The 24,782-nt window shown below is 33.6% G+C and overlaps 1 protein-coding gene across 1 annotated transcript; it reads left to right on the plus strand.

Moving 5' to 3' along the window:
• Positions 1–16,720: 16,720 nt before the first annotated feature.
• On the plus strand, positions 16,721–20,238 carry LOC110648262 (receptor-like protein kinase HSL1). The gene is made up of 2 exons (XM_021802436.2): positions 16,721–19,397; positions 19,505–20,238. The coding sequence occupies exons 1-2, from the start codon at positions 16,829–16,831 to the stop codon at positions 19,903–19,905; spliced, it is 2,970 nt and encodes a 989-aa protein (XP_021658128.2). The 5' UTR covers positions 16,721–16,828; the 3' UTR covers positions 19,906–20,238.
• The last annotated feature ends 4,544 nt before the right edge of the window (positions 20,239–24,782 follow it).

Here is a 24,782-nt window from a genome sequence, read left to right on the forward strand (position 1 = left end):
TCTTTTGCTTGATTTGTGAGACCAGGTTCTTAATTTAATTTATGTCTTTTTTAATATCTATTATTTTCTGATTTAATTATTTTTGATCTGTTTAATGATTTGCTAAAAAGGCTTATTAGTTAATTATTTGATTTGATCAATTGCTAGTTCATCTTCATAATTCGTAATTGTTGTGTAAGATTGAACATGAGTAGCAATTAGGTTTTATTGATTATGATCCTGGTTTTCGATAATAACCTAAGGAAATAATATGGTGGATTAAATAATTTATGCTTCATAAATTGTTGTTCAGCTTAACTACTTCATTTTCTTAAAACAGTTATTAATTTGATGAGGATTGCTTAATACCAACTCAATTAATAATTAGAGTCAATAAGAGTGCTGGGCTCGAATTGATGAGTATAGGGAAGTTAGAGGTTCACCTCGTTGTTTGGTAAATCTACGTTAAGTATTCAATAAGAGATAATTGTATTTCTTTTGTCTATGATCAAATCAATATATTGAAATGCAAATTACCTTGGACTGAAGTTTGTTTAAATTGAGATTTTCATATTTAGTTCTTGAATTTCTGATTTCTTTTGCTTTTGTGTTATAACCCCCCCCCCCCCCCCAATCTTTGTTTCTTTCATTTTCCATTACACACAAATGCACGAAATTTAATAATTCAGTCTCTAGGGTTCGACCTGGATTTACCACTTGCTGCAGAAAATATTTTATTACTGGTAATTTCAGTTAATTTAATTTCTGGTGGATTCGACACCCATCATGGCTTTTGTCCCTTGTGTGTGTGTGTGTATATATATATATATATATATATATATATATATATATATATATATATATTGTACTATAATTTTTAAAATGTCACAATATCATTTTTTCTTCTTTTTCTTTGATTTCTTTTCTTTTTCTTTTCTCTTCATCTTTTTTCTTTTCTCATTTTCCACTAATAAATTTATAATTTTAATTTATTTTAATTCTTTCAAATTTTAATTTGATATTTAGGTCAAAATTCACCTCTGGGGGTGAAATGACCAAAAAGCCCTTCGTGGTGCTCATCGGGTTATTATTATTATTTTTGTACCAATTAATAAATTTTCTAAATTTTATTTTATTTTCTCTAAATTTTTTCTATATTTTCTTAATATTTATTCTATCAATTTATGTTTCCTCACTATAGTTTAAGTGTAGTTCCAAACATTCTGACTGTCCAAACAGATATTAGTTGTCCGAACAGTAGAATGTACAGACTACTTACAGTGAGGGCGTTACAATTCTTCCCCTCTAAATAGAAATTTCGTCCTCGAAATTTACCTGATGTGAAGAGCTGAGGGAACTATTGCCTCATCGTCTCCTCGCTCTCCCATGTCGCTTCTTCTGTGTTGTGGTGTCTCCATAAGACTTTCACTAATGGGATCCTCTTGTTCCTGAGTTCTTTCACTTCTCATGTCAAGATTCTGACTGGTTTTTCTTCATATGTCAAATCAAGTTTTACAATTATCTCTTCTACTGAAATGACATGTGAAGGATCTGATTTGTATTTCCTGAGCATCGACACATGGAATACATTGTGAATCTTGTCCAGCTCAGGGGGTAAAGTGAGCCTGTAGGCTACTGGACCCACACGTTCAATGACATCGTATGGACCAATAAACCTAGGGCTTAACTTACCCTTCTTACCAAATCTTAGCACTTTCTTCCAAGATGATACCTTGAGAAACACCTTATCGCCCACCTCATACTCTATATCCTTTCTTCTCAGGTCAGCATATGACTTCTGTCTGTCTGAGGTGGCTGTCAAATTGTCTCTAATGAGTTTCACTTTTTTATCAGTCTGCCTCACCAAGTCTAGGCCCACTACCTTCTCTTCCCCCATTTCTGTCCAACATAAGGGAGTCCTGCATCTCCTCCCATACAATGCTTCATATGGAGCCATTTTTATGCTGGCTTGGTAGCTGTTATTATAAGCAAACTCTACCAAAGGAAGATACTTCTCCCAACTTCCTTCAAAATCAATGATGCAGCTTCTTAAAATATCCTCCAATACCTATCATACCATATCATTCATGTCATTAGTGTCAAGTCATTATTATCATTCCTTTAACAATTACAATAATTCATTAAGTTCTAAGGGTTACTCGAATCACCCTTTCTGACTGTCCATCCGTCTGTGAATGAAAAGTCGTACTAAAGTGCAGTTAAGTGCCTAAAGACCCCTGTAGCTTCTTTCAAAACCTCGAAGTAAATCTTAGGTCTCAGTTAGATATGATCATTATTGGCACTCTATGTAGCCGGACTATCTCATCTATGTAAATCTCTGCTAACCTTTCTAGTGAGTAGTTGGCTCTAACTGGTAGGAAGTGAGCTAACTTGGTCAATCTATCCACAATCACCCATATAGTATCATGCTTTCTCTGTGTCAATGGTAGCCCAGTAACAAAATCCATGATGATGCAGTCCCATTTCCACTCTGGTATGGATATAGGTTGCAACAACCCTGATGGAACCTGATGCTCAGCCTTAACTTGCTAGCATATCAAACATCTGGTCACAAAATCACCAATCTCTTTCTTCATTCTAGGCCACCAATAATGTGTTTTCAGGTTTTGGTATATCTTGGTACTTCCTGGGTGCATAGCATGGAAGCTACTGTGCGCCTCTTTCAAGATATTCTTCTTCAGTTCCTCATCTCCTAGTACACATATTCTGCCTTTATAATATAGGCACCCATCTCCTTTCAACTCATAGTCAGTCTCTTTCCCCTCTTGAGTTCTGCCCATAACAGTTAGCAACTTTTCATCCCTTAGCTGTGCTTCTTGTATTTGCTGTAACAAGCTTGGCTTTACAAGCAACTCAGCCAAAATTTCCCCATCCTGTGCTAAAGACAATCGAGCATTCAGTGCTCTCAAAGCCATCATGGACTTCCTGCTCAGTGCATCAGCCACTACATTTGCCTTCCCTGGATGATAGTCGATCACACAGTCATAATCTTTAAGGAATTCAATCCATCTCCTCTGTCTCAGATTGAGTTCCTTCTAGGTTGGCAAATACTTCAGACTCTTGTAATCCGTACATATGTAGCATTTCTCACTGTATAGGTAATGCCTCCATATCTTCAATGCAAATATTATTACCGCCAATTCTAGATCATGAGTTGGGTAGTTCTTTTCATGTGGCTTTAGCTGTCTGGAAGCATAGGTAACTACTTTCCCTTCCTGCATCAAAACACACCCAAGCCCATTGTGAGAGGCATCACTGTAGATCACATAGTCTTTCTCTGACTCCGGCTGTGTCAACACTAGAGCTTCTATAAGCATAACCTTCAGCTTCTCGAAACTAGTTTAACATTTACCATTCCAGTGAAACTTTGTATTCTTATGCAGTAACTTAGTCAATGGGGCTGCTATAAGGGAGAATCCCTTCACAAATCTCCTGTAGTATCTAGCTAACCCCAAAAAGCTTCTAACCTCTGTTACATTTTTGGGAGGCTTCCATTCAACTATTGCTTCAATCTTCTTGGGATCTACCTTGATCCCATTTGTTGATACAATGTGTCCAAGGAAGGATATCTCATCCAACCAGAAGTCACACTTGGATAACTTGGCATACAACTGCTTTTTCACGCAATGTCTGTAGTACTAATCTCAGGTGTTCACCATGCTCCTCCCGATTCCTAGAATACACCAGAATATCATCTATAAAGACCACAATAAACCGATCCAAGTAGGAATGAAAGATGCAATTCATTAGGTCCATAAAAGCTGCTGGTGCATTTGTCAGCCCAAATGGCATCACTAGAAACTCATAGTATCCATACTGGGTCCTGAAAGCAGTTTTAGGAACATCTGTCTCCTTCACTCTTAACTGGTGATTGCCTGATATGAGATCTATCTTAGAGAATACTCCAGCTGCCCTTAGCTGATCAAACAGATCATCTACCCGAGGTAAAGGGTATTTATTTTTTACAGTCACCTTATTAACCTGTCGGTAGTTTATATATAGCTATAATGTACCGTCTTTCTTCTTCATAAATAGCACTGCTACTCCCCAGGGTGACACACTAGGGCGTATGAAGCCCTTGTCTAGTAGCTCCTATAACTAAACTTTCAACTCTCTCAGTTTAGTAGCTGCCATCCTATATGGAGTAATGGAGATTGGTGCAGTATCTGGCATAACCTCTATAGCAAACTCCACTTCTCTATCAGGTGGCAAACTCGGCAACTCTTCCGGAAACACATCCAAAAATTCACATACTGTGGGGATCTCCTGTATGCTTGGGCTAGTCTTCCTAGTGTCAACACATGTGCTAAGAAAGCCTCACAGCCCTTTCTTATCGTTCTTCTGGCTGCTGTGGCTGATATGATAGTAGAAAGACAACCAATTCCTTCACCCACAACTGTAATCTCATCCCTTTCTGCTGTTTGTAGTGACATTCTCTTCAGCAGACAATCTACCATCGCCTGATGGCATGATAACTAATCCATTCCCAATATCACATCAAACTCATGGAATGGTAGCTCAATCAAGTCAGTTGGAAACTCATAACCCTGTATCCTCAAAGGACAACCCTTATAGACCTTTTTTACCGTGACACTATGGCCTAAAGGGTTTGTGACTTGTATGTCCTCCTCTAACTCCTCTACCTATACCCCTCTACCAATAGGTGGTGCAATGCACACATAAGAATGTGCGAAGCCAGGATCAATTAATGCACATGCAGATAGATCATAAAGTAAGAAAGTACCCCTTATGACATCAGCTGGCTCTGGCTCATCTCAAGCTCTCATAGCATAAGCACGAGGTGCTACTCTAGTCTCTTACCTTTGAACTATCTCTGCAGTAGGCCACTATGATGTACCAACTGTATCCGGCCTCGCAGGTCTTCTACCCCTTTGTGCTGTTGGGGTAGGTCTCTCTATCTAGGGTGGAACGGTGGGAACACTAGCATTCCTTTATGCACAATCCTTCAGAAAGTGATCCGTAGACCCACATCTGAAATATCCACTAGTCAACAATCTGCACTCTCCTTTGTGGGATCTCCCATAATGTGTACAAGCTAGAGGTGGGGCTGATCCCCGTGTAGCTGCACCTGGAGAACTACCCACTGATGCACCAGACTGTCCTCCTCCACTCCTTGGGGTAAAACATGATCTCTGCTTCTTACCTCGACCCTGAGTCTGACCCTGAGACTCCTTGAGCTTCTTACTACCCATGTCTACTAAACTAGACTGACCTGATCTAGAACCCCTTTTACATTGCCTGTCCTTTCTGGACTGCTCTTCATTTCTGACTCTCTCCACATCAAGGGCTGATGCTACCAACTAGGAGAAATCTGTGTGATGAGATGTGACTATCAGTCTGATGTTGTCATTCAGTCTGTCCTCAAACCTTCTGCATTTATTAGTTTCTATGGGCATCAACTCCAATGCATATTGGTTAAGTCTCATGAATTCCTGCTTATATTCAAAGACTGTAAGTTGCCTCTGTCTCAGTGCTAGGAATTCTCTCCTTCTGGCCTCCAAGTACACACGATTGATGCATTTCTTTCTGAATTTAGCCAGAAAGAACTCTCAGGTGATTTATGCAGGCTGTACCACTCTCGATACTGTCACCCACCATCTATATGCATCCTCCTGTAGCAGTGACAGAGCATACTCCAACTACTGCTATGGGGTGTAATGCAACTGCTGCAATACCCTCTCTGTCCTCTCTAGCCAATACTCTGTTGCGGCTGGATCATCCTCCTTCTTACCCTCGAAGTCAATTGCCCCATACTTCCATAGTCTCTCTAGTGGGGATCTGTGGTGGTGCGTGTGGTGGTGGTGGTGGTGGTGGGCCGTGGCTGTGGCTATAGAGATGGAGGTGGCTGTGGCTGAGGTATAACTCCGGTGACCTGATGAAATAGCTGAGTCGTTCCAAGAAGGCCTGCTGTGCTCTCCCTGCAGTACCATGAGATAACTCGGCTCTACTGCTTTACTCCCTACTAGGAGCAGGTGCGGGTGCATGACTCTCTACCTCCTCCTCTATCGATCCTGGAGGTCCGTGCTCTGAAGGATCAGATGCCATCGATCCTATAAAACAGACAAAGAACAGATCTGTATTAGTGTCACCTCGACTCTATTTAAAGGCCCATGCATGTGATGCACTCTATCTATTTCTAATTATCTAGGTCTAGGACCACCTAAACCTCTGCTCTGATACCATTAAATGTGACGCTCCTTACCCGTCTACTGTATAGTCGAGCAAGAAGTACCACATTCGGTGCCGAAGCACCCTATCTTTTCTTATCATATCCATTGTGAATTTTTAATATTATCTAAAATAGGTAATCCATGTGTAAAAGTTTTTTTTTTCAACGTATTTCTATGGAGACCCGGACAAAGCCTCCTCTGTTTTGTTAGCAACTGGTGGGTTCCGCTAATTACCTATTAAGATGTTCATATTCATTTTATATATTTCCATAACATATTCTAGTGTATCATATCATTCACAATTACTTATGAGATCTCAAAAGGGTATCATCTATTGCATTCATATAGAAATTCATAGATAATAATTTACAAATTTACTTACAATCTCAAAGTTTAATTACAATTCAAAATGAAATACATCATGTGTTTATGTACAATGAACAAAAAGACAAAATCTAGACGTACATGGGCCCTACTAACAAAATTACAACTGTTGAGGTGACTAGTAGACACTAGCAAATCTAATCGGCCTCTGTATGAGCACTACTGCTGTGGTTGCTGGGACTGGTCTCCAATACCTACTCGATAGAAAATCAACGCGCTAAGCATAACGCTTAATGGTGCATAATTTATAATAACAATAACTAAACAATTAAAATAATAATTCCATATGGCAATTCATAATTTCTAGGTATTTTACATTTTACTGCACTTTGGAAACAATTGAAATTATCGGAATCTTTTCTGTTTACTTATTATATATTAAGTCTTAATTAATCATTATTAATGCCCAAGAAACCTATAACAGATTATAAAAGCTGGATACACGGGAGTATACTAGTTAGATAGCCATATGTCCATCCAGTATACGTTGGTCATGTCATGCATGAGGCCTGCGGGCAGGCATTTAAGCCAGATATAATATTAGGCACAATGGCCAACGGGTAGGCATAAAGCCTCTAGAACAATCATATCAGACAAATTTTATCTGTTAATGATTATTCTTATGGGCAGTACTGCTATCTGTAGTCCCTAATTGGTATACCAATTTATTCAAATTAAATAAGTGAGTTTGGGTATACTATGGGCAATTACACATTATTACTTATTATTTGAAATGTTCATATCATTTTATAGTGGGAAAATAGGTCCCACATACCCCTTTCATGTGGTTTAGTATTTAATGGCTTGTTAGAGTTACATTCCTACCATAAGATAATTTATCTCATGAACCTTTCTTTAGATTCAGTTTTTTGTGTCTTACTTTTACCCATCCATTTGATCAGTTTGTAGCTACTGTTTGGCCACACTTCCTTCATGGAAGTTGTTCCTCTATGTCTTATCTTTATTTTCCCCTTTAAATCATGTCAATTTGATTTTTAGAACTCAATTTATGGTCAGATAACCATAACTGATTCATTTCCAGATTCTGGTTCCTTAACTAGGCAGCTTTTGGACTTAAAGTTCACCTAATTAATGGAACATATTGCAGTCACTTTTAGGCATAGTAATCTTCATAGAAATTATTGCCCTATATCTTATGATCACTTAGAATTTTTAATCACAATTGTTCAAGTTTTGTGGAATTATTTATGGCCAATTAACTGACCAGAACTCCTATACTTTGTGCCCACAGACTTTCAGTTCAGGTCAGTGACTGCGAGTTAATTTTTAAGGTTCTTACACTCATAATTTGAGGAAGGTTTCTAGAAGAAAGTTGGAGCATTATTTCTTAGGTTCCTGAAAAGATATGGCTCATCCCAATTAGATTTTTCTAGTGAGAGATATGACTAAAAGACTGTTCTGGGTCAAGTTAAGTTTGGTCAGATTCTAGGTTTTGATGTATTAAATTTTTCTAGCAATTTGACCTAATTCTCTTGATTTCTGGGTTTTGGCAAAATACCAATTTTGTAGATCTATGTCTTATGGACATTTTGTCACTGGTTTTATTACATTTGAATTCTTGTAGACCAAGTTATGGCCATTTTTCCAAAACTGGCCGGGTAAGTTTATGTCCAGTAGTTTTTGGACAACCTAGTTCTGGACAGTTTTGTAACCTAACTTGGGCCAATAATTTGGTTTGATTTAAGGCATTTTTGGGTTCTGTGGTCCTCATGAAAATTGTAGCCCTAAGTCTAATCTTTCCAATGATATAAAATTCAGGTCATTTAGACCAGTATATAGGGAGTTATGACCAAATGAATACGTACTGTTCATTTAGCCATTTTCTGGGTTTTGAGCAGGGTCATCCAGATTGGGACAGTGTTTAGGACAAGTTTTGGATAGAATTTGGGCATAGTTTCTTCATGAAAATTGGAGTGTTTTGGGTCTAGTTTCATCTTCAATTGGCCTCATACCAATTGGAGCAACACACAATCAGTTATGGCTCAAAACTCAAGCTGGACTCATTGAGTCCCAAACCTGCAGAAAAAGCACTCTCAAATTTTCAATCTCCTCCAACTTCCTTACTTCAATTGGCATACATAGCACTTCTATAAGCAACAATTTCATCTCAATTAGGTCAATCTCAAGTAAAGACAAAATCTCCCAATTCATGTACACAAACCCTAATTTCAAATTTCAAACTCAATCAATTCAATCCCTTTCACTTCTCATGCATATACTCATACCAATCATCATCTTTAAACTCATTTACATCATTTGAGTACATCAAAGCCTAACAAATTTCTTGGCTACTGAAAATGGTGACATCATGGGTTCATGGATTTCTTTTTAATTTCTTAAAATTTTTACTTATCTCAAGCCATTTTCAAGGATTAAAAGAAGAAGAAAGGAAGAAAAGCAATAACCTCTTATGACCCAACTTGTAAACTTCCTAAAACTTTAACTTTCTTTCTTCTTATGGGTATCTAAAGCTTCCTTATGGTGTGGGTTAAATTTTTAATGAAGAGGGGTAAGGGTTTTGGTGAGTAAATGAGGAGAGAATCAAGCTTTAAGCTTGAATAAAAATGGTGGAAGAAGGACCAAGGCAGCCGGCCATTTAGAGAGAGAAGAGATGAAGTGGAGAAGAAGACTTGTGGTTGGTGACTTTTATCCCTTATATATATATATATATATATATATATATATATTTATTTATTTATTGTACTACAATTTTTTAAAATGTCACAATATCATTTTATCTTCTTTTTCTTTGATTTCTTTTCTTTTTCTTTTCTCTTCTTCTTCTTTCTTTTCTCATTTTCCACTAATAAATTTATAATTTAATTTATTTTAATTTATTTTAATTATTTTAGTTCTTCAAATTTTAATTTGATATTTAGGTCAAAATTCACCTCTAGGGGTGAAATGACCAAAAAGCCCTTCGTGGTGCTCATCGGGTTATTATTATTATTTTTGTACCAATTAATAAAATCTCTAAATTTTATTTTATTTTCTCTAAATTTTTTCTATATTTTCTTTTATATATATATATATATATATATATATATATATATATATATATTGTACTACAATTTTTAAAATGTCACAATATCATTTTATCTTCTTTTTCTTTGATTTCTTTTCTTTTTCTTTTCTCTTCTTCTTCTTTCTTTTCTCATTTTCCACTAATAAATTTATAATTTTAATTTATTTTAATTATTCTAGTTCTTTCAAATTTTAATTTGATATTTAGGTCAAAATTCACCTCTAGGAGTGAAATGACCAAAAAGCCCTTCGTGGTGCTCATCGGGTTATTATTATTAATTTTGTACCAATTAATAAAATCTCTAAATTTTATTTTATTTTCTCTAAACTTTTTCTATATTTTCTTAATATTTATTCCATCAATTTATGTCTCTTCACTATAGTTTAAGTGTAGTTCTAGACATTCTGACTATCCGAACAAATATTAGTTGTCGGAATAGTAGAATATACGGACTACCTATGGTGAGGGCGTTACAATGTAAATTCAGGACCACCACTAGGACTCAACTTAAGCAATGTTGTGATCAAAATCTTGACTTTCCTAACAGTAGTCTGTATCTCTCTAACAACAGCTTTCTCCATGATTTCCAGCCACACTTTCCTCCCTCTCTTCTCAGCCATAAAACTCCAGCTAATCTGAATCCCTACCCAATGTTTGTCCACCATATCGTCAACGAAGAAAAATTTATCTTTTCATTTCTTCAAGGAGGATGGAAGATCGGTAAAGAGACTCATACCCTTTCAAGCATGGAAGTGCTGAAACTCCTCATTATCTCGAGTGTTTAATTGAAAAAGTACAGAAAAAAAAATGGGCGAAAGCATTAAACCTCTTTGTTCGACATAATGCCTAGAAAGCAGACATCAATTTCCAAGAATTTGAATGTAGCTGGGTAGCAAACAAAAGATAATACTTGAGGATCTCCATGTCTAATGGGTCCAGAGGCAGTCTTAGACCTGACTTTAGTTGCTCTTCATACAAAGCGACACGAACAGGGTTCAAAAAGCAAATATCCGCCTGATCGTGTGGACCGATGGGTGATTGGCGGTATCGATCCCATATGACTTGCATAAATCTAGGAGGTCCCAACCTGACAGACAAGACTCGAGCTCAGACACCCCCAGGATAACGGACATAGAACTTGAACTAGCACTTGCAAGAGATTGGGACCCGATAACTTTTGATGAAGCAAGGGGACCAGTTACCACTAGAAAGTCATTTTGGCATTGAGCAAATTCAAAAAATAGATATATGGTACTACTATTTTGACTATAAATGACCTCAGTCGAAGCAGAAGTAGCACTCGAACCAACCATGACCAAGAGAAAACAAGAAATGAAAAAGGAAAGAGAAATAATAGCATTTATGGGAAAACTAACATTAAATGTCTTTTTGAAATTCAAATAAAACTATCATTACTCTCTTAAAATGTTTTGCCTTCTCGAGGAAAAATTCGTGTCTGATGACAATTGTCCGCAAGGATAATCGTGACAGCCTAATGGCACGCCTTTTAGCCGTAGCATATCCTGGATGGACAAAAAAATACAAACATAAATGTTCATCAACACTAAGAGAGGGGGCGGAGGAGACTAATGATATTACCCACTCAAATGTCCAAGTCAAAATTGTCAAACTCAACCAACGTGGTAGTCATAGTAGTCAAATCCGTATAAGCATGAGACGTGGTAGTCATAGTAGTCAAATCCGTATAAGCATGAAAGTCAAAAGTATGGTAATTGAACCAAACAATCGACGGACAGGGCAATCACATTTGCTTGCCCTGCTAGGATTTTACCGAGTGAACAAGCCAAGGATAAGATAAAAGCGCGGATCTCATTAGTTAAGTAATAATCAAGGCAGAAATCAGGTAAAAATTATCTTTTCAAAGGAAATCCCAAAGATTCGGCCAAGATCAAAACAATGGCTACTTTCTAAAAACTTATAAAAATCAGAGGTTGAACCAGAAATAGGTTTGTTTACTATCTCTACAATCCTTTGTCACTAAGAATTCTCTGATTTCCTTTTGAAAGATTAAGGAGGTGTTTAGTTCACCTGTTGGGTACAGTTGATAGCTGATAGACACCCAACACATGTGAACTAGAGTGTTTGGTAAGCTTTAAAAAATAAAGCTGATAGCTGATAGGTAACATATATGGTACCCATCAGCTGCAGTTTGTATCAACTCTATTTTTAGAGCTATTTCTCATCAGCTGATAGCTGATTTTATTTTATTTTATTTTTTATTTTGACCATATTATCTTTTTTTATTTAACTCAAAAATTAATATAATTAATACTTTTATTTTTTTTATTTATAATTTCAATATTTTAATTAATGCATTTCAACTTTGTTAAAAATTTTTTTTATTAATAACATAAAATATAAAATATTTATTTATATTTAAAAACTTAAAATTAATTATAAGTTTTTTCTTTATCAACAATTATAATTACTTTATTATTTTATCTATATTTTTAAAGTTATTTAATTATTTTTTAAAAAAAAATAATTATTTTCTTATTTAAATAATAAAATAAATGATGTAATATATTAATTTAATAATTATATATTTAATTTAATAATAAAATAAATTTATAATATAATAAATTTATAATTTTATATTTATTTTAATAATAAAATAAATTATATAATATATACTCTTATTAGTCATTTTACATATAAATAGTAACAGCTAAAAATAATTTTACCAAACACTTAATATAAATTAACTATTATCAGCTACCAGCTAATAGTTATCAGTTGAATTCAACAGTTAAACCAAATAGGCCTTAAGATCTCTGACTTGAGTGTCGGAGTAGCCTGCCAGAAGATCATCTATCTCATATTTCGTTCTTATTATAGGTTTACATGTCATTAAGATCAAAACCACAAAGCCACTGGTAGCATCATGATCATATAAATTATGTTGTTTTATTTCAAAATACCAAAAATAAAAATCACACCCTACATCATGGATGCTGGTATATCACATTGAATTTCTTCTTTTATTATTTTAATTTTCCCCCATTCTAAAAAGAAAGGTAATAGATAATAAGTTTTGATATTCTCAAAGCATGTTGGTTAAGTGTCCATTCACAAACTTATAAACTTTTCTTGATCCCCAGCCAACTGAATCAATATGCAATTATTCATGAATTGTATGAGTCAATGGCAAAAATCAATTAAAACAATATTTTCATTTTTTTACTTTGTTTTAAAAATAAAAATTTATAAGGATTTAATTTAATTTATTATTTTATTAATTTTTATGTTTAAAAATATAATAAATTAAAAAATTCAATTTTTAATTAAAAAATTATTTTAAAAAATAAAAATTAAATAAAAAAATTACATAATTATGTGAAAATTCAATTCAATAATCTTCTTGCATATGCTTTATTCCAAAGAAAATTTTATCAAATTGGGAATTGATCAAGGCATTTTCCCCCACAGACATTCTTGAAGGTAATCCAAGAATTCTTATATTATACAGTGTGAAACCATGTAAATCTAGGTGTGTGAAAACACAAGATATATTGAAAAAGAACTTTGAATTGTAACAAATGGCCCAATGGGTGAATTTTTCTTTTTCTTTTTTTTTTATATATTTACTTTGGTCCAGGTGTAAGTAGCCTTCTTCAAGCTTAATGGCTCAAAAGCCCAAAATGGAAATAAGATCCATGATAAAAATAACAATATAAAAATTCAATTTAATTAATTTTTTTATTAATTTTATATTTAAAATTCTAATAATTGAATGGATTCTTTTTCAAAGAGAGCCTTAATGCATGTCACAATAAATCAATCACTTACTATTCTAGGGCTTGAAGATTTTATTGGTGAACATAACTCAAATTAGGTGAAGAAAGTGTACCAAATGCCACCCATTTTCTACTTGCTAGTTAAACATTGATTTAGACACCACCTTTAATGTATTTGATTTTAGGTGGGATTTGACTGATGATTGAATATTTTTCTTTAATGCTTGTTAATTAAAATGATAAAATAAATTAAATTAATAATTGGACAATAAAGCAATATACAAATTGATGATTGCTATGCTTGACCATTAATTAATTTATTGTGGCATTTTTATGGATTGGTTGATTGATTTTATTTGGATAATTAATCAATAAATTCTCTGCAGACAGCCTTTGGTTTCTTTTCTAATTTAAATGACTTTGGAATGTCACTCACCAATCTTTATTGGTCAAAAAGAAATGCAACTTGCCTTGAGAATATGATTACAGCTTATTTATTATTTTTATATACTCTTAAAGAATTCCTTTTAAATAAATTATCCATAAAAAAAAATTTCAATAATTATATATTTTAAAAATTCACTCAATTTAAAAATTTAAATTAATAAATAAGAATTTTAATAATAGAGCTATTTATCTTTATCATATCTCATCCATAAAAATTTATTAGATTTAAAAGTGAATAAATATGAATTCACTTTATTTTATATTAAAATATTTATATTTAAACAATAAATAAGGATAGACAAATTCAAATTCTCCATATTAAGGAATCATTCAACTCAAAAGATTAAACTTGTAGATAAGAGCTATATGAATAATTTTATATCTATTAATTTTTATTCAAAATATAAAAAATATTATATAATTTTTTTTAAAAAATTTTTTCCAAATTAAATTTGTTATAGCGTAAAAAAGTAAAAATAAATAAAACGTTTAATTAATAAAAATTCACCAATCTCGAGTAGTTATGAAAACAAAAATCCTTTCCCCACTAGAGAAGCACTACATTCAACAATTGGTAGCCATTTGTGGGAGATTTGTCAAGCTCACGTGTTTAGAATTCATTCAACTTTTTAAATTGGCTCCAACTACAACCAGTACTGTTACTTCATGTGCGCTAAGAGACTTTGGACATTGTCTCAATCACCAATCAATCTCACTTTTTATTATTATTATTATCATTATTATTATTATTATTATTATTATTATTATTATTATAAAATAATTAATTTATAATTTTACACAATTTCTTTAAATTTTTTTCCTTTGACTATATATTATTTTATTAAAATCAATATTCTTAATAATAAAAATTTAAAATCTCCATACTTATTTTTAAATGGCCTTACATTTTTATATTTTAAATTTTTTTTATATAATTTTTAATAATTATTTTTTTTATCTATTTCTTTTAATAAATTATATGCGATGCAAATTTTATTATAACCTCTTAATAAAATTGATGGTAAATACATTGATGTTAACTAAGAGTTTCTCTTCACTTAAATTTTTTTATTTACTAAAAAAAAAGCACTTTTATATTATTATTTTAAATATTAAATTTAATTGACTCGATCATCATTACTATAAAAATACAATCATTATATATATCATATATATGATTTAGGTGAAAAGTCTTTATTTTTTTATGTATATAATTATTTTAATAAGAGGAAAATGGTTAATAACTAGGTGGGATTTCAATCAAAATTTGAACAGAAAATCACATGCTCTAATCTTTTTTCAAGAACCTCAAATTCAAAGGTTCAAACTTGAAAATCTGTTGGACTTCGAACCAACCCATATGGGCTCTCAGCAATTCCTTGCTAAAGAATATATATATATATATATATATATATATATATATATATATATATATATATATATATATATATATAAAATTCTATATTTTAAAAAATTATAATTTTATAAAAATAAAATTTATTGATAGTATTTTATAAATTTTATTCATAAAATACATAATTAAATAAAGTAAGGGGCAATTACTATGCAACTATAATATATATTTTTTTCTAAAACATAAATTATAAAATATATTATAATTAGAATTGGGCTAAATTATATTTGCAAAAGAAAATTAATACATAATTCAATCATATAAATCTGAAATTTGTAAGTTATAATACAAGTTGGCCATTAAATTAAAACCTAATTCGCCGTTATTCAAAAAATTCATTTTCTTTTTTTCTTTTTTCATTTCACTAAAAAAAAGCCAAACAAACAAACAAACACATTTCAACGTTCAAAAGTTCAAACTTAAGGGCTTGGTCCCATAAAATTCGGTATATGTAATCCACTGCTTTTATACTTGTCCTTTCCACGTTGACTACACGCTAACCCGACAGAGTCATTGATTTTTTATTTTTATTTTTATTTTTATTACAGAGTTTTTCCGTTAAAGCAGTTCTATTTTTTACCGCTTAGGACCGATTGTCATTTATTTTTAGGGAAATTTAAAGGTAGATTTTGAATTTTATCCTGTATTATATTTTAATTTTAATTTTTTAATAAATAAATTATTTAATATCTTTAATTTAAATATATATTATAATTTTATTCCTGTAATTTTAATAGGTACAATAATTTTTTTATTAATAAAATATTAAATTATTTTATACATTAAAATTATATGTACTAGTGTGATGTAAAATTTATAAATTAAATAATTAATTTTTTAAAATTTAGATTAAAATGTAATATAATGTAAAATTTATAGATTAAATAATTAATTTTTTAAAATTTAAAAATTAAAATATAATATAAGATAAAATATAGGAATTAAATTGTCATTTCTTAATTTTTATATTAAAATTATTTTTTAAAAAAATAATTGAAATAAATAATTTTATTTAAATTAATTTAAAAATTTTTAATTTAAACTCCATTTAATTTAAAAATTAAATTAAATTTATTGATCTAGATAAATATAAAAAATTCAATTTTTAATTTTTATCTAAATTTCTTATTTTGTTGAATTAATTAAAATTAAAAATACTCAACTTATTATTTAGTTAATTTAAAATTTAAAATTAATTTAGATAAAAATGAAAATTAATAAAATTAAATATTAATTATAAATATTATTGGCCATATAAGAATGAAGTTAGATTCTAAACCTTTAATTCAAAATAATAAATATTTTTACAACAAACCTAGATTCTTTTTTTTTATTATTATTTTTCAAAATTCCTTCCTATTCTTACTTTTACTGACTCTCATTGACTGCCAAGTTGCCAAATGTCCCTAGTAGACCCCACATTTGTCATCCAAAGTAGGTCCCACGTGCAAAATAACTCCCACGGCAGGCTTCAAAATCTCATCTCCTCTTCTGTTCAGTTCACTGTCTGAATTTGAAACATAAACGGAAACAGACCAAACCAAAACTCAAACACGTTTTCCCTCTCCCTTACTCTTTTGCTTTAAAAATGCTACTCTTTCTTTCCCTTCTCTTCCTTTCCTTCCCCTTCCCTTCTCTTTCCCTCAACCAAGAAGGTCTCTACCTCGAGCGAGTCAAACTCGGCCTCTCCGATCCAACTCACGCCCTCTCTAACTGGAACCAACGAGACGAAACTCCATGCAACTGGTCCGGCATCACTTGCGACTCTGTAACTCAACGAGTCCACTCGGTTGACCTTTCCAACTCTTTCCTCTCGGGTCCCTTCCCTACCTTTCTTTGCCGCCTTCCTTCTCTTACCTTCATCTCTCTCAACAACAATTCTATCAACTCGTCCCTGCCTGTCGATTTTGACATGTGTCAGAATCTCGAGTCATTGGACTTGGGCCAGAATCTTTTAGTGGGTCCCATCCCGGAATCTCTCGCGTACTTGCCAAATCTCCGGTACCTGAGTTTGGCGGGAAACAATTTAACCGGTGAGATACCGGTGAAATTTGGGGAGTTTCGGCGGCTTGAGACGCTCTTGCTTGCCGGCAATTTCCTTAACGGAACTATACCCAGTCAGCTCGGTAACATTTCGACTCTTGAATTTCTCTATATCGCTTATAACCCTTTCACCCCGAGTCCATTTCCGATTCAACTCGCCAACTTAACGAATCTTAAAGAGCTCTGGCTTTCTGACTGTAAGCTTATTGGTCCCATTCCTACAAGTCTGAGCCGTTTAACTCGGTTGGAAAACTTGGATTTGTCTCAGAACAGACTGACCGGGCCAATCCCGAGCTCACTCGCCGAGTTGAAGAATATTGTCCAAATTGAGCTATTCAACAACTCTTTGTCTGGCACGCTACCAGTGGGATTTGCAAACTTGACGAAGCTGAGAAGATTCGATGCCTCCATGAATCAGTTAACCGGGACGATTCCAAATGAGCTGTGCGAGTTGGAGCTTGAGTCACTGAATTTGTACGAGAACAGACTCGAAGGGATATTACCGGAGAGTATAGCCAAGTCTCCCAACTTATACGAGCTCAAATTGTTCAATAACAAGCTAAATGGTCAATTACCGAGCGAACTCGGCCAGAAATCGCCGTTGAGGTCCCTTGATGTGTCATACAATGGATTTTCTGGTGAAATACCGGAGAATTTGTGTGCAAAGGGGGTATTAGAAGACCTCATTTTGATATACAATTCATTTTCCGGGAAAATCCCAGAAAGTCTGGGAAAATGCCGCAGTTTAGGCCGTGCTCGGTTAAGGAACAACCGGCTTTCTGGGACTGTTCCAGAAGAGTTCTGGGGGCTTCCAAGAGTGTATTTGGTTGAGCTTGTGGGGAACTCATTATCTGGGCAAGTTTCCGTAAGAATTTCTGGCGCTTATAATCTCTCTGTTTTGCTCATTTCAGACAACAAGTTTTCTGGGCACATACCTATGGAGATTGGTTTTCTTGGCAATTTGATTGAATTTTCTGCAAGTAATAATATGTTTGCGGGTCCAATTCCTGGAAGCTTGGTTAATTTGAGTGTGTTAAATAGGCTTGTCCTTAATGGTAATGAATTGTCTGGTGGGTTCCCCGCGGGAATTCGAGGTTGGAAGAGTTTAAATGAGCTTAATTTGGCAAACAATAAGCTATCTGGTCCCATCCCTGATGAAATTGGGAACTTGCCAGTGCTTAATTACCTTGATCTTTCTGGGAATCACTTTTCTGGGAAAATCCCACTTGAATTGCAAACACTGAAGCTCAATTTGTTGAACTTGTCAAATAATATGCTTTCTGGAGAGCTCCCTCCTCTTTTTGCAAAGGAGATTTATAAGAATAGCTTCGTGGGAAATCCAGGATTGTGTGGTGACTTGGAGGGCCTTTGTCCTGAGATGGGTGAGTCTAAGAAGATGAGCTTCTTGTGGCTTCTCAGATCGATTTTTATACTTGCTGGTTTAGTTTTTGTTGTTGGAGTTGTTTGGTTCTACTTCAGGTACCGGAATTATAAGAAAGGCAAGAAAGGGATTACTATATCCAAGTGGAGGTCTTTCCATAAGCTTGGATTCAGTGAATTTGAGATTGCTGATTCCCTTAAGGAAGATAATGTGATTGGAAGTGGAGCTTCTGGGAAAGTATACAAGGTCGTGCTTAGTAATGGTGAGACAGTGGCGGTAAAGAAACTAAGTGGAGGGAGCAGGAAAGAGGATGCTAGTGCCAACTATGACAAAGATGAATTCGAAGTGGAGGTCGAAACTTTGGGCAAGATCAGGCACAAGAATATTGTGAGATTGTGGTGTTGCTGCAACAATGGGGACTGCAAGCTTCTGGTTTACGAGTATATGCCAAATGGGAGCTTGGGTGACTTGTTGCATAGTAGCAAGGGAGGCCCGTTGGATTGGCCAACAAGGTACAAGATAGCTTTAGATGCAGCAGAGGGCTTATCTTACTTGCATCACGATTGTGTTCCTCCAATCGTTCATCGGGATGTGAAATCGAACAACATATTGTTAGATGGAGAGTTTGGTGCTAGAGTTGCAGATTTTGGAGTTGCTAAAGTTGTCCAAGGAGTTAACAAGGGAACAGAATCCATGTCTGTGATTGCTGGTTCTTGTGGTTACATTGCACCAGGTATATATATCATTTGTGTCTAGTAAATTGAGTTCCTCTTAACTTATAATCGCATGAATCATCTTGATTCTAATAAAATTGGTGTTCTTTGTCTTAATTTAATGCAGAATATGCCTATACTCTGAGGGTGAATGAGAAGAGTGACATCTATAGTTTTGGAGTAGTCATATTGGAGTTGGTAACAGGCAGGCTGCCTATAGATCCAGAATTTGGAGAGAAAGACTTGGTGAAATGGGTTTACTCCACCTTAGACCAAAAAGGAGTGGATCAAGTAATTGATCCCAAACTTGATTCCAGTTTCAAGGATGAAATTTGCAGGGTTCTTGATGTTGGTCTTCGCTGCACTAGCTCTCTTCCCATCAGCCGGCCTTCAATGCGGAGGGTGGTGAACATGCTGCAAGAGGCAGGTGTAGAAAGCAAGCTTAAATCCAGCAAGAAGGATGGGAAGCTCTCTCCGTATTACCATGAAGAAGCCTCTGATGAAGTGCAGTTGAGAATAGAGAGTTAATTGGTGGTGAATTTTCATTACTGCCTCTTGATGATGTTTGATTTCATAGGGCAAAGGGAATGATTGATGAAATGACAGGAGATAGATCTCTCCACATGCTCTCTTTGAAAATTATAGCCTACATTTAAGACCACAGATTAAGACAAGAAAAAGCTTGCAATTATTGGTGCCTGCTATTTTAGTTGCTGTCTTCCTCTTTAATTAGGTAATTGTAACATGGAAAAACATGGGACTTGTCAAGAAATGAACCGGACATTTCCATTTAGCAATAGTTGTTATACATCAGCATCATCAATACAAAATTTAGAAAGATCCAATATTTTTGAACCTTTACCTTCATTTCGCCCTATATTGTGAATCTATGATCCAGAGGTTGCTTTGTTTTGATGCAAGGGAAATCTAATCTTGTTAACGGGAACCTGAAATGCAGAAAATATCCTGAATTCATATAATATATGGTAGTATATTTTTGGTGTTCAATCAGTGGCTTGAAGAAATGAGTTGAAAATTCCAGGAGGCAGGACAGGTATGATAATTTAATAGAGGCAGCTGGATGCAAGTGCTTGTCTGCATTTCAGGTATGATAATTTAATGTAGCTGGGCCAATAAGTTCTATTACATAGCAAAGATGATGCAGAGTAAGAAATTGATTGAATTGGGATCTAAACATTTATCAGGAAAGTGACAATTTGGCCAGCTAAGTTTGACTAGAGAAATTTCAATAATGGATCCAAAAAGTTGTTTTTGAACACTGTTAAATCCTACTTTAATTTCTTCATAATAAGTGTATCGTGTCCATTGTTAAGACAGTGACTTCTATTTTAAAGAACAAAAGGGAACAAAGACTGTCATCAAATCAAAGCACCTTGACAGAACCAGAAAGATCTAAAACAGCATTTCACTATCTCGTCATTTTTCGTTTTGCTCAACTAGCTGGTTCATCATGTTGCCTAAATCACTGATCAGACTTCTTCGAACTTATTGGCCCAGCTCTGTTGGATTATAGACCTAATACCACACCTTTGGGCTTTCGCCCATTGGGTTTACAAGTTTAGGGTTTCTGTTACAAATTTATTAGTCATGCTTGCAGATATTAAGCAATTAATTTTGAAAATTATAACTATATGTAGGTGTCTATTTCCAAGAACTCTTGTCTAATTAAAATATGAGACCTTCAAATTTGGAGCTTAAACTACTAAGGTATATTTTAAAACACTGAATAACAAACAATATACAATGTTTTAATTGATTAATATTAAAATAAACTTTAATATATTACAATTAAGCGATTTATAATTTAGCTCTTGATGTGCATTTTATCTCGAGTTTAAATTCTACTAATTGCTATTAAAGTTCATCGTGGCTGAGCACAGGGGTGGAACTATGTTGATGCTGGAGGGGCCTTGGCCCTACAAACTCTACAAAATTTATATTTATACCCTTATAACTTTTATATAACAACCCAAAATTTTTAAATTATAAATAAAATGAAAATAAAATATTATGTTATTAATATTATAGGATTTATTTTAATTGATTTTAAAATAAAGAAAGATAATAATAATAAATAAATTAATAATAAATAATTTAATTAAAGTTAATTTATTAAATGAGAATAAAATAATTAAATTTTTCTAGATTATATTTATTTTATCATTACTAGAGTTTTATTAAACTTTAACATAATAAAATAATATTGGACCTAATTGTAAACCTTTAAAAAGTTGAGGGACTAGCTATGTAATTAAAAATAAAAATAAATAAATAAAAATAAATAAATAAATAAAATTTCTATAGAATTAGTTCTCAAGGTAGTAAGGGTATGATGTAAGCTAAAGGATAAGAATAGATATCATACAATAAAAGTATGACTGCAATTTCTTGAGTTCCTTTCTAACTTTATATTGTTCAAAACAATAGTATAATCTAATTATAATAGTGTTAAGAGTAATAAATTAGCGAAGATAAATCACAGAAGGCCAATGTATAGAGAAAGTGCAGAATGAAAGTTTGGACAATTGATTGCAGATGCAATATAATCTAAATGCCAGTGGAAGTACTAGCTAGAGTGGTCAAAGGACCAAATCTGAGTAGCACAAATATGTGATAACGCGGTAGAGACTCCGAAAGATATAGTTAGCAAGTATAGCTGTCATATTAGGAAGAAGAATGGAACCAGGGATAGAATAGTCAAGTTTTATTTTGGGTAAGACAAAGGAAATAAATGAAAGGACAACCTGAAGGGCGCATAAAAAAAAGGAACAAAGTTAAGATATAGGGTAGGCTAAGATTTATTCTTGGCAAGGTGAATGACAAGGATGGAGAACTCAAAATGGAACCACATTAGTAAGAATAGTGATGGAGGTATGGAATCTAGTAATGTGATACTCATAACATGATGTAGTTGAGGTAGTGCCAGGGGCAAAAATATAGTGCTTGGAGTTGCATGATTGGATCATACTCTATTTATTCCCTATTCCTAAAGTGAAATGGATAGCAATAGGGCAAGATTCTTTTAACTTGTTAATAGTATCAAGAAGATTAGGCGAGGAATACAATAATAATTAGAAAAAGCTAGAAGGTGTGCGATGGTATTGCGGACTATCTAATTAGGCAGAGAAAAAGAAGTTAGTTAAGTAGTAAGTTGAATAAAAGTCAATCTAAGAGATCAAATAGGTATAATGGGCGGAAAATAATGATAGATAATGACACAGAGGCTTTAGGTTAGACTTTTGAGATAGTGAAGAGGTAGTTAAAGGTTCGTTATGAATGTCAAGCAAACATTTTTAGTGTGATCAACAAAATCACTTTGCACTTAAGCAATAACGACAGAACAACAGTAGGGGTAGAACGAAAAGTGATAAGTATGGGTGGTTATAAATCACTAGAAAGTTCAAGGATCAAATTAATGACCATAGATAAGGGTGAAATTAGTGCTGGAAGACTCTATTAGTGAGAGAAATTTTTCAGGATTCAATAAAAGTTAAGGGCGTAATATAAACAATGATAGATATGAATCATAGGTCGAGTATAAGTAAAGTTAATAAATTATAAAATATTATGTTAGGAAGGACAATGGTATGGTAAAGGATTCATGCAGATGATACCTTATAGGTAGAGCACAATTGTGCTAGGAGATGATGAAATTTGAAGAGAAAGACCAAGAAACATAGGTTAAACGTTATTATATGAACAATCGAGCATAGTTGAATATAAGAGGATATTTTTCTTTCTTTTCAAGTTTAGCTCGTGCTTTTGATTCTAGAGGGTTATATAAGGAACAGAGACTGAGTCAAGGAGACCTAGTTATTTGAGAGTTTGGTAGGCACCAATTCATACACAATTTCCTGATATGAGAATGACAGTAAGTGCATACTTAGTGTTGAGTATGAAAAGACGATCAGAGTAATGACAGGAGTTAAATTGAGTTAGCTACTAAGGCTTGCAATTGTCTTAAACTATGAGCAAGAGGAAATACTAATTGTGGATGAGTTTCAATAGATGAAATTGTTGCTAATGGGAAAAATTGAGGCTGAAGTTTGGAAAGCTATGGGCAGTATATGTGATTATATTAAGGAGAATGAACACGTAAAGTATCTTATTTAGAATTAAGGCATGGCACACATTTCCCACAGCCGTGTTAGTTCAGATGGAACATATAGTTTCTGGGGCTCCTATCCATCCAGGATGAGCAATTTCCTACTAAGACTGGTAGGGAATGATAATATTCTGATAGTTAAGTTGGAAAAGGGGATACAAAAAGAATTTTCTATGGTTAATTACAAGTGTTACATAAGGTGAAGAATGTGTTGGTAAGAGTAAATCGTAAGGTTAGAATTCCCAAAGTAATGGAACTAGTAATCAAGATAAGACTAAGAAATAAAATGAAAGTTAAAGTTGATGATGGGATGGACATCCTTGAAGGAAAAGGTGTAAGGGTGAAATAGGACTAAGATTAAGGAATAAGTACAGCAGGTTGAAAAGGTATCAACAATAGCAGAAATAGGAAAAGGATGTGGATAAGATCCAAAGGAGAGGAAGAAAGCTAGATAGAGCTAATTATAATGATGAGGATAAGAAGAAATAGGTATGCTAGGAACACACTAAGAGATATTTGAAACAAGTTATTATGAGATGATAAACTAAAGGAGTAGTGGAGCCTCGATCTAAGTGTCAATGTGTCAAAAATAGGCCACATACTAAGAAGCTTTAGGAAGAAGTCTAGATATTTCCATTCCAGAGAAGGAGTGGGAAACGATAAATTTACAGTAACTGGGTTGTCAGGGAATACAAATACATTTGTCCTATAAGAGAAAAGACCTAGTTCACTTTCCAATATTGATAAATGGTGTAGGATACGTTTGACACTTGGATGGAGCTCTACATAACTAGTTACATAAGATGTACAGAAGTTGATCTGAGGACCTTAGTAATGACAAATGTAAATTGGAAATTCAAGGTATCATGGGAGTGAGAATATGTATAGCTGTTAACCATTAAGGTCATAGGATGAATAAAGGTCTCAAACAAAATGCCTAAGTTAGGTGCTACAGGAAAGTTTCTCATAGGATGTTTTAGGATAAGGAACATAAGTCATGTCCTTAGAAAACATAATTGTTGAAAAAGGAAGAATAAAGACAAAAATCACTAAGAGGCGTGTTAGGACGCAACATAAGAGAGATAAGCACCAAGTTGATTGAAGTTATGAGACATCAAGTCAATAGTAGTGAGGTATAGTGAATACTTGAAATGTCAGAAAAATGGTCAATGAATAGTTACAAGATAAGAGCCCTATAGAAAGAGATGATGACAAATAGGACACTATAGTAGAATCAAAGAGCAGTAGAATGTCATATATAATATACAAAGAGTTTGGA

Source organism: Hevea brasiliensis, chromosome 7, assembly GCF_030052815.1.
Source record: "Hevea brasiliensis isolate MT/VB/25A 57/8 chromosome 7, ASM3005281v1, whole genome shotgun sequence".
Taxonomy (NCBI): domain Eukaryota; kingdom Viridiplantae; phylum Streptophyta; class Magnoliopsida; order Malpighiales; family Euphorbiaceae; genus Hevea; species Hevea brasiliensis.

Bases quoted from the DNA above. Each gene is read 5' to 3' on its own strand.
- LOC110648262 (XM_021802436.2), top strand. From the start codon at position 16,829: ATGCTACTCTTTCTTTCCCTTCTCTTCCTTTCCTTCCCCTTCCCTTCT. The intron at 19,398-19,504 runs GTATATATATCA...AATTTAATGCAG, and splicing joins TTGTGGTTACATTGCACCAG to AATATGCCTATACTCTGAGG.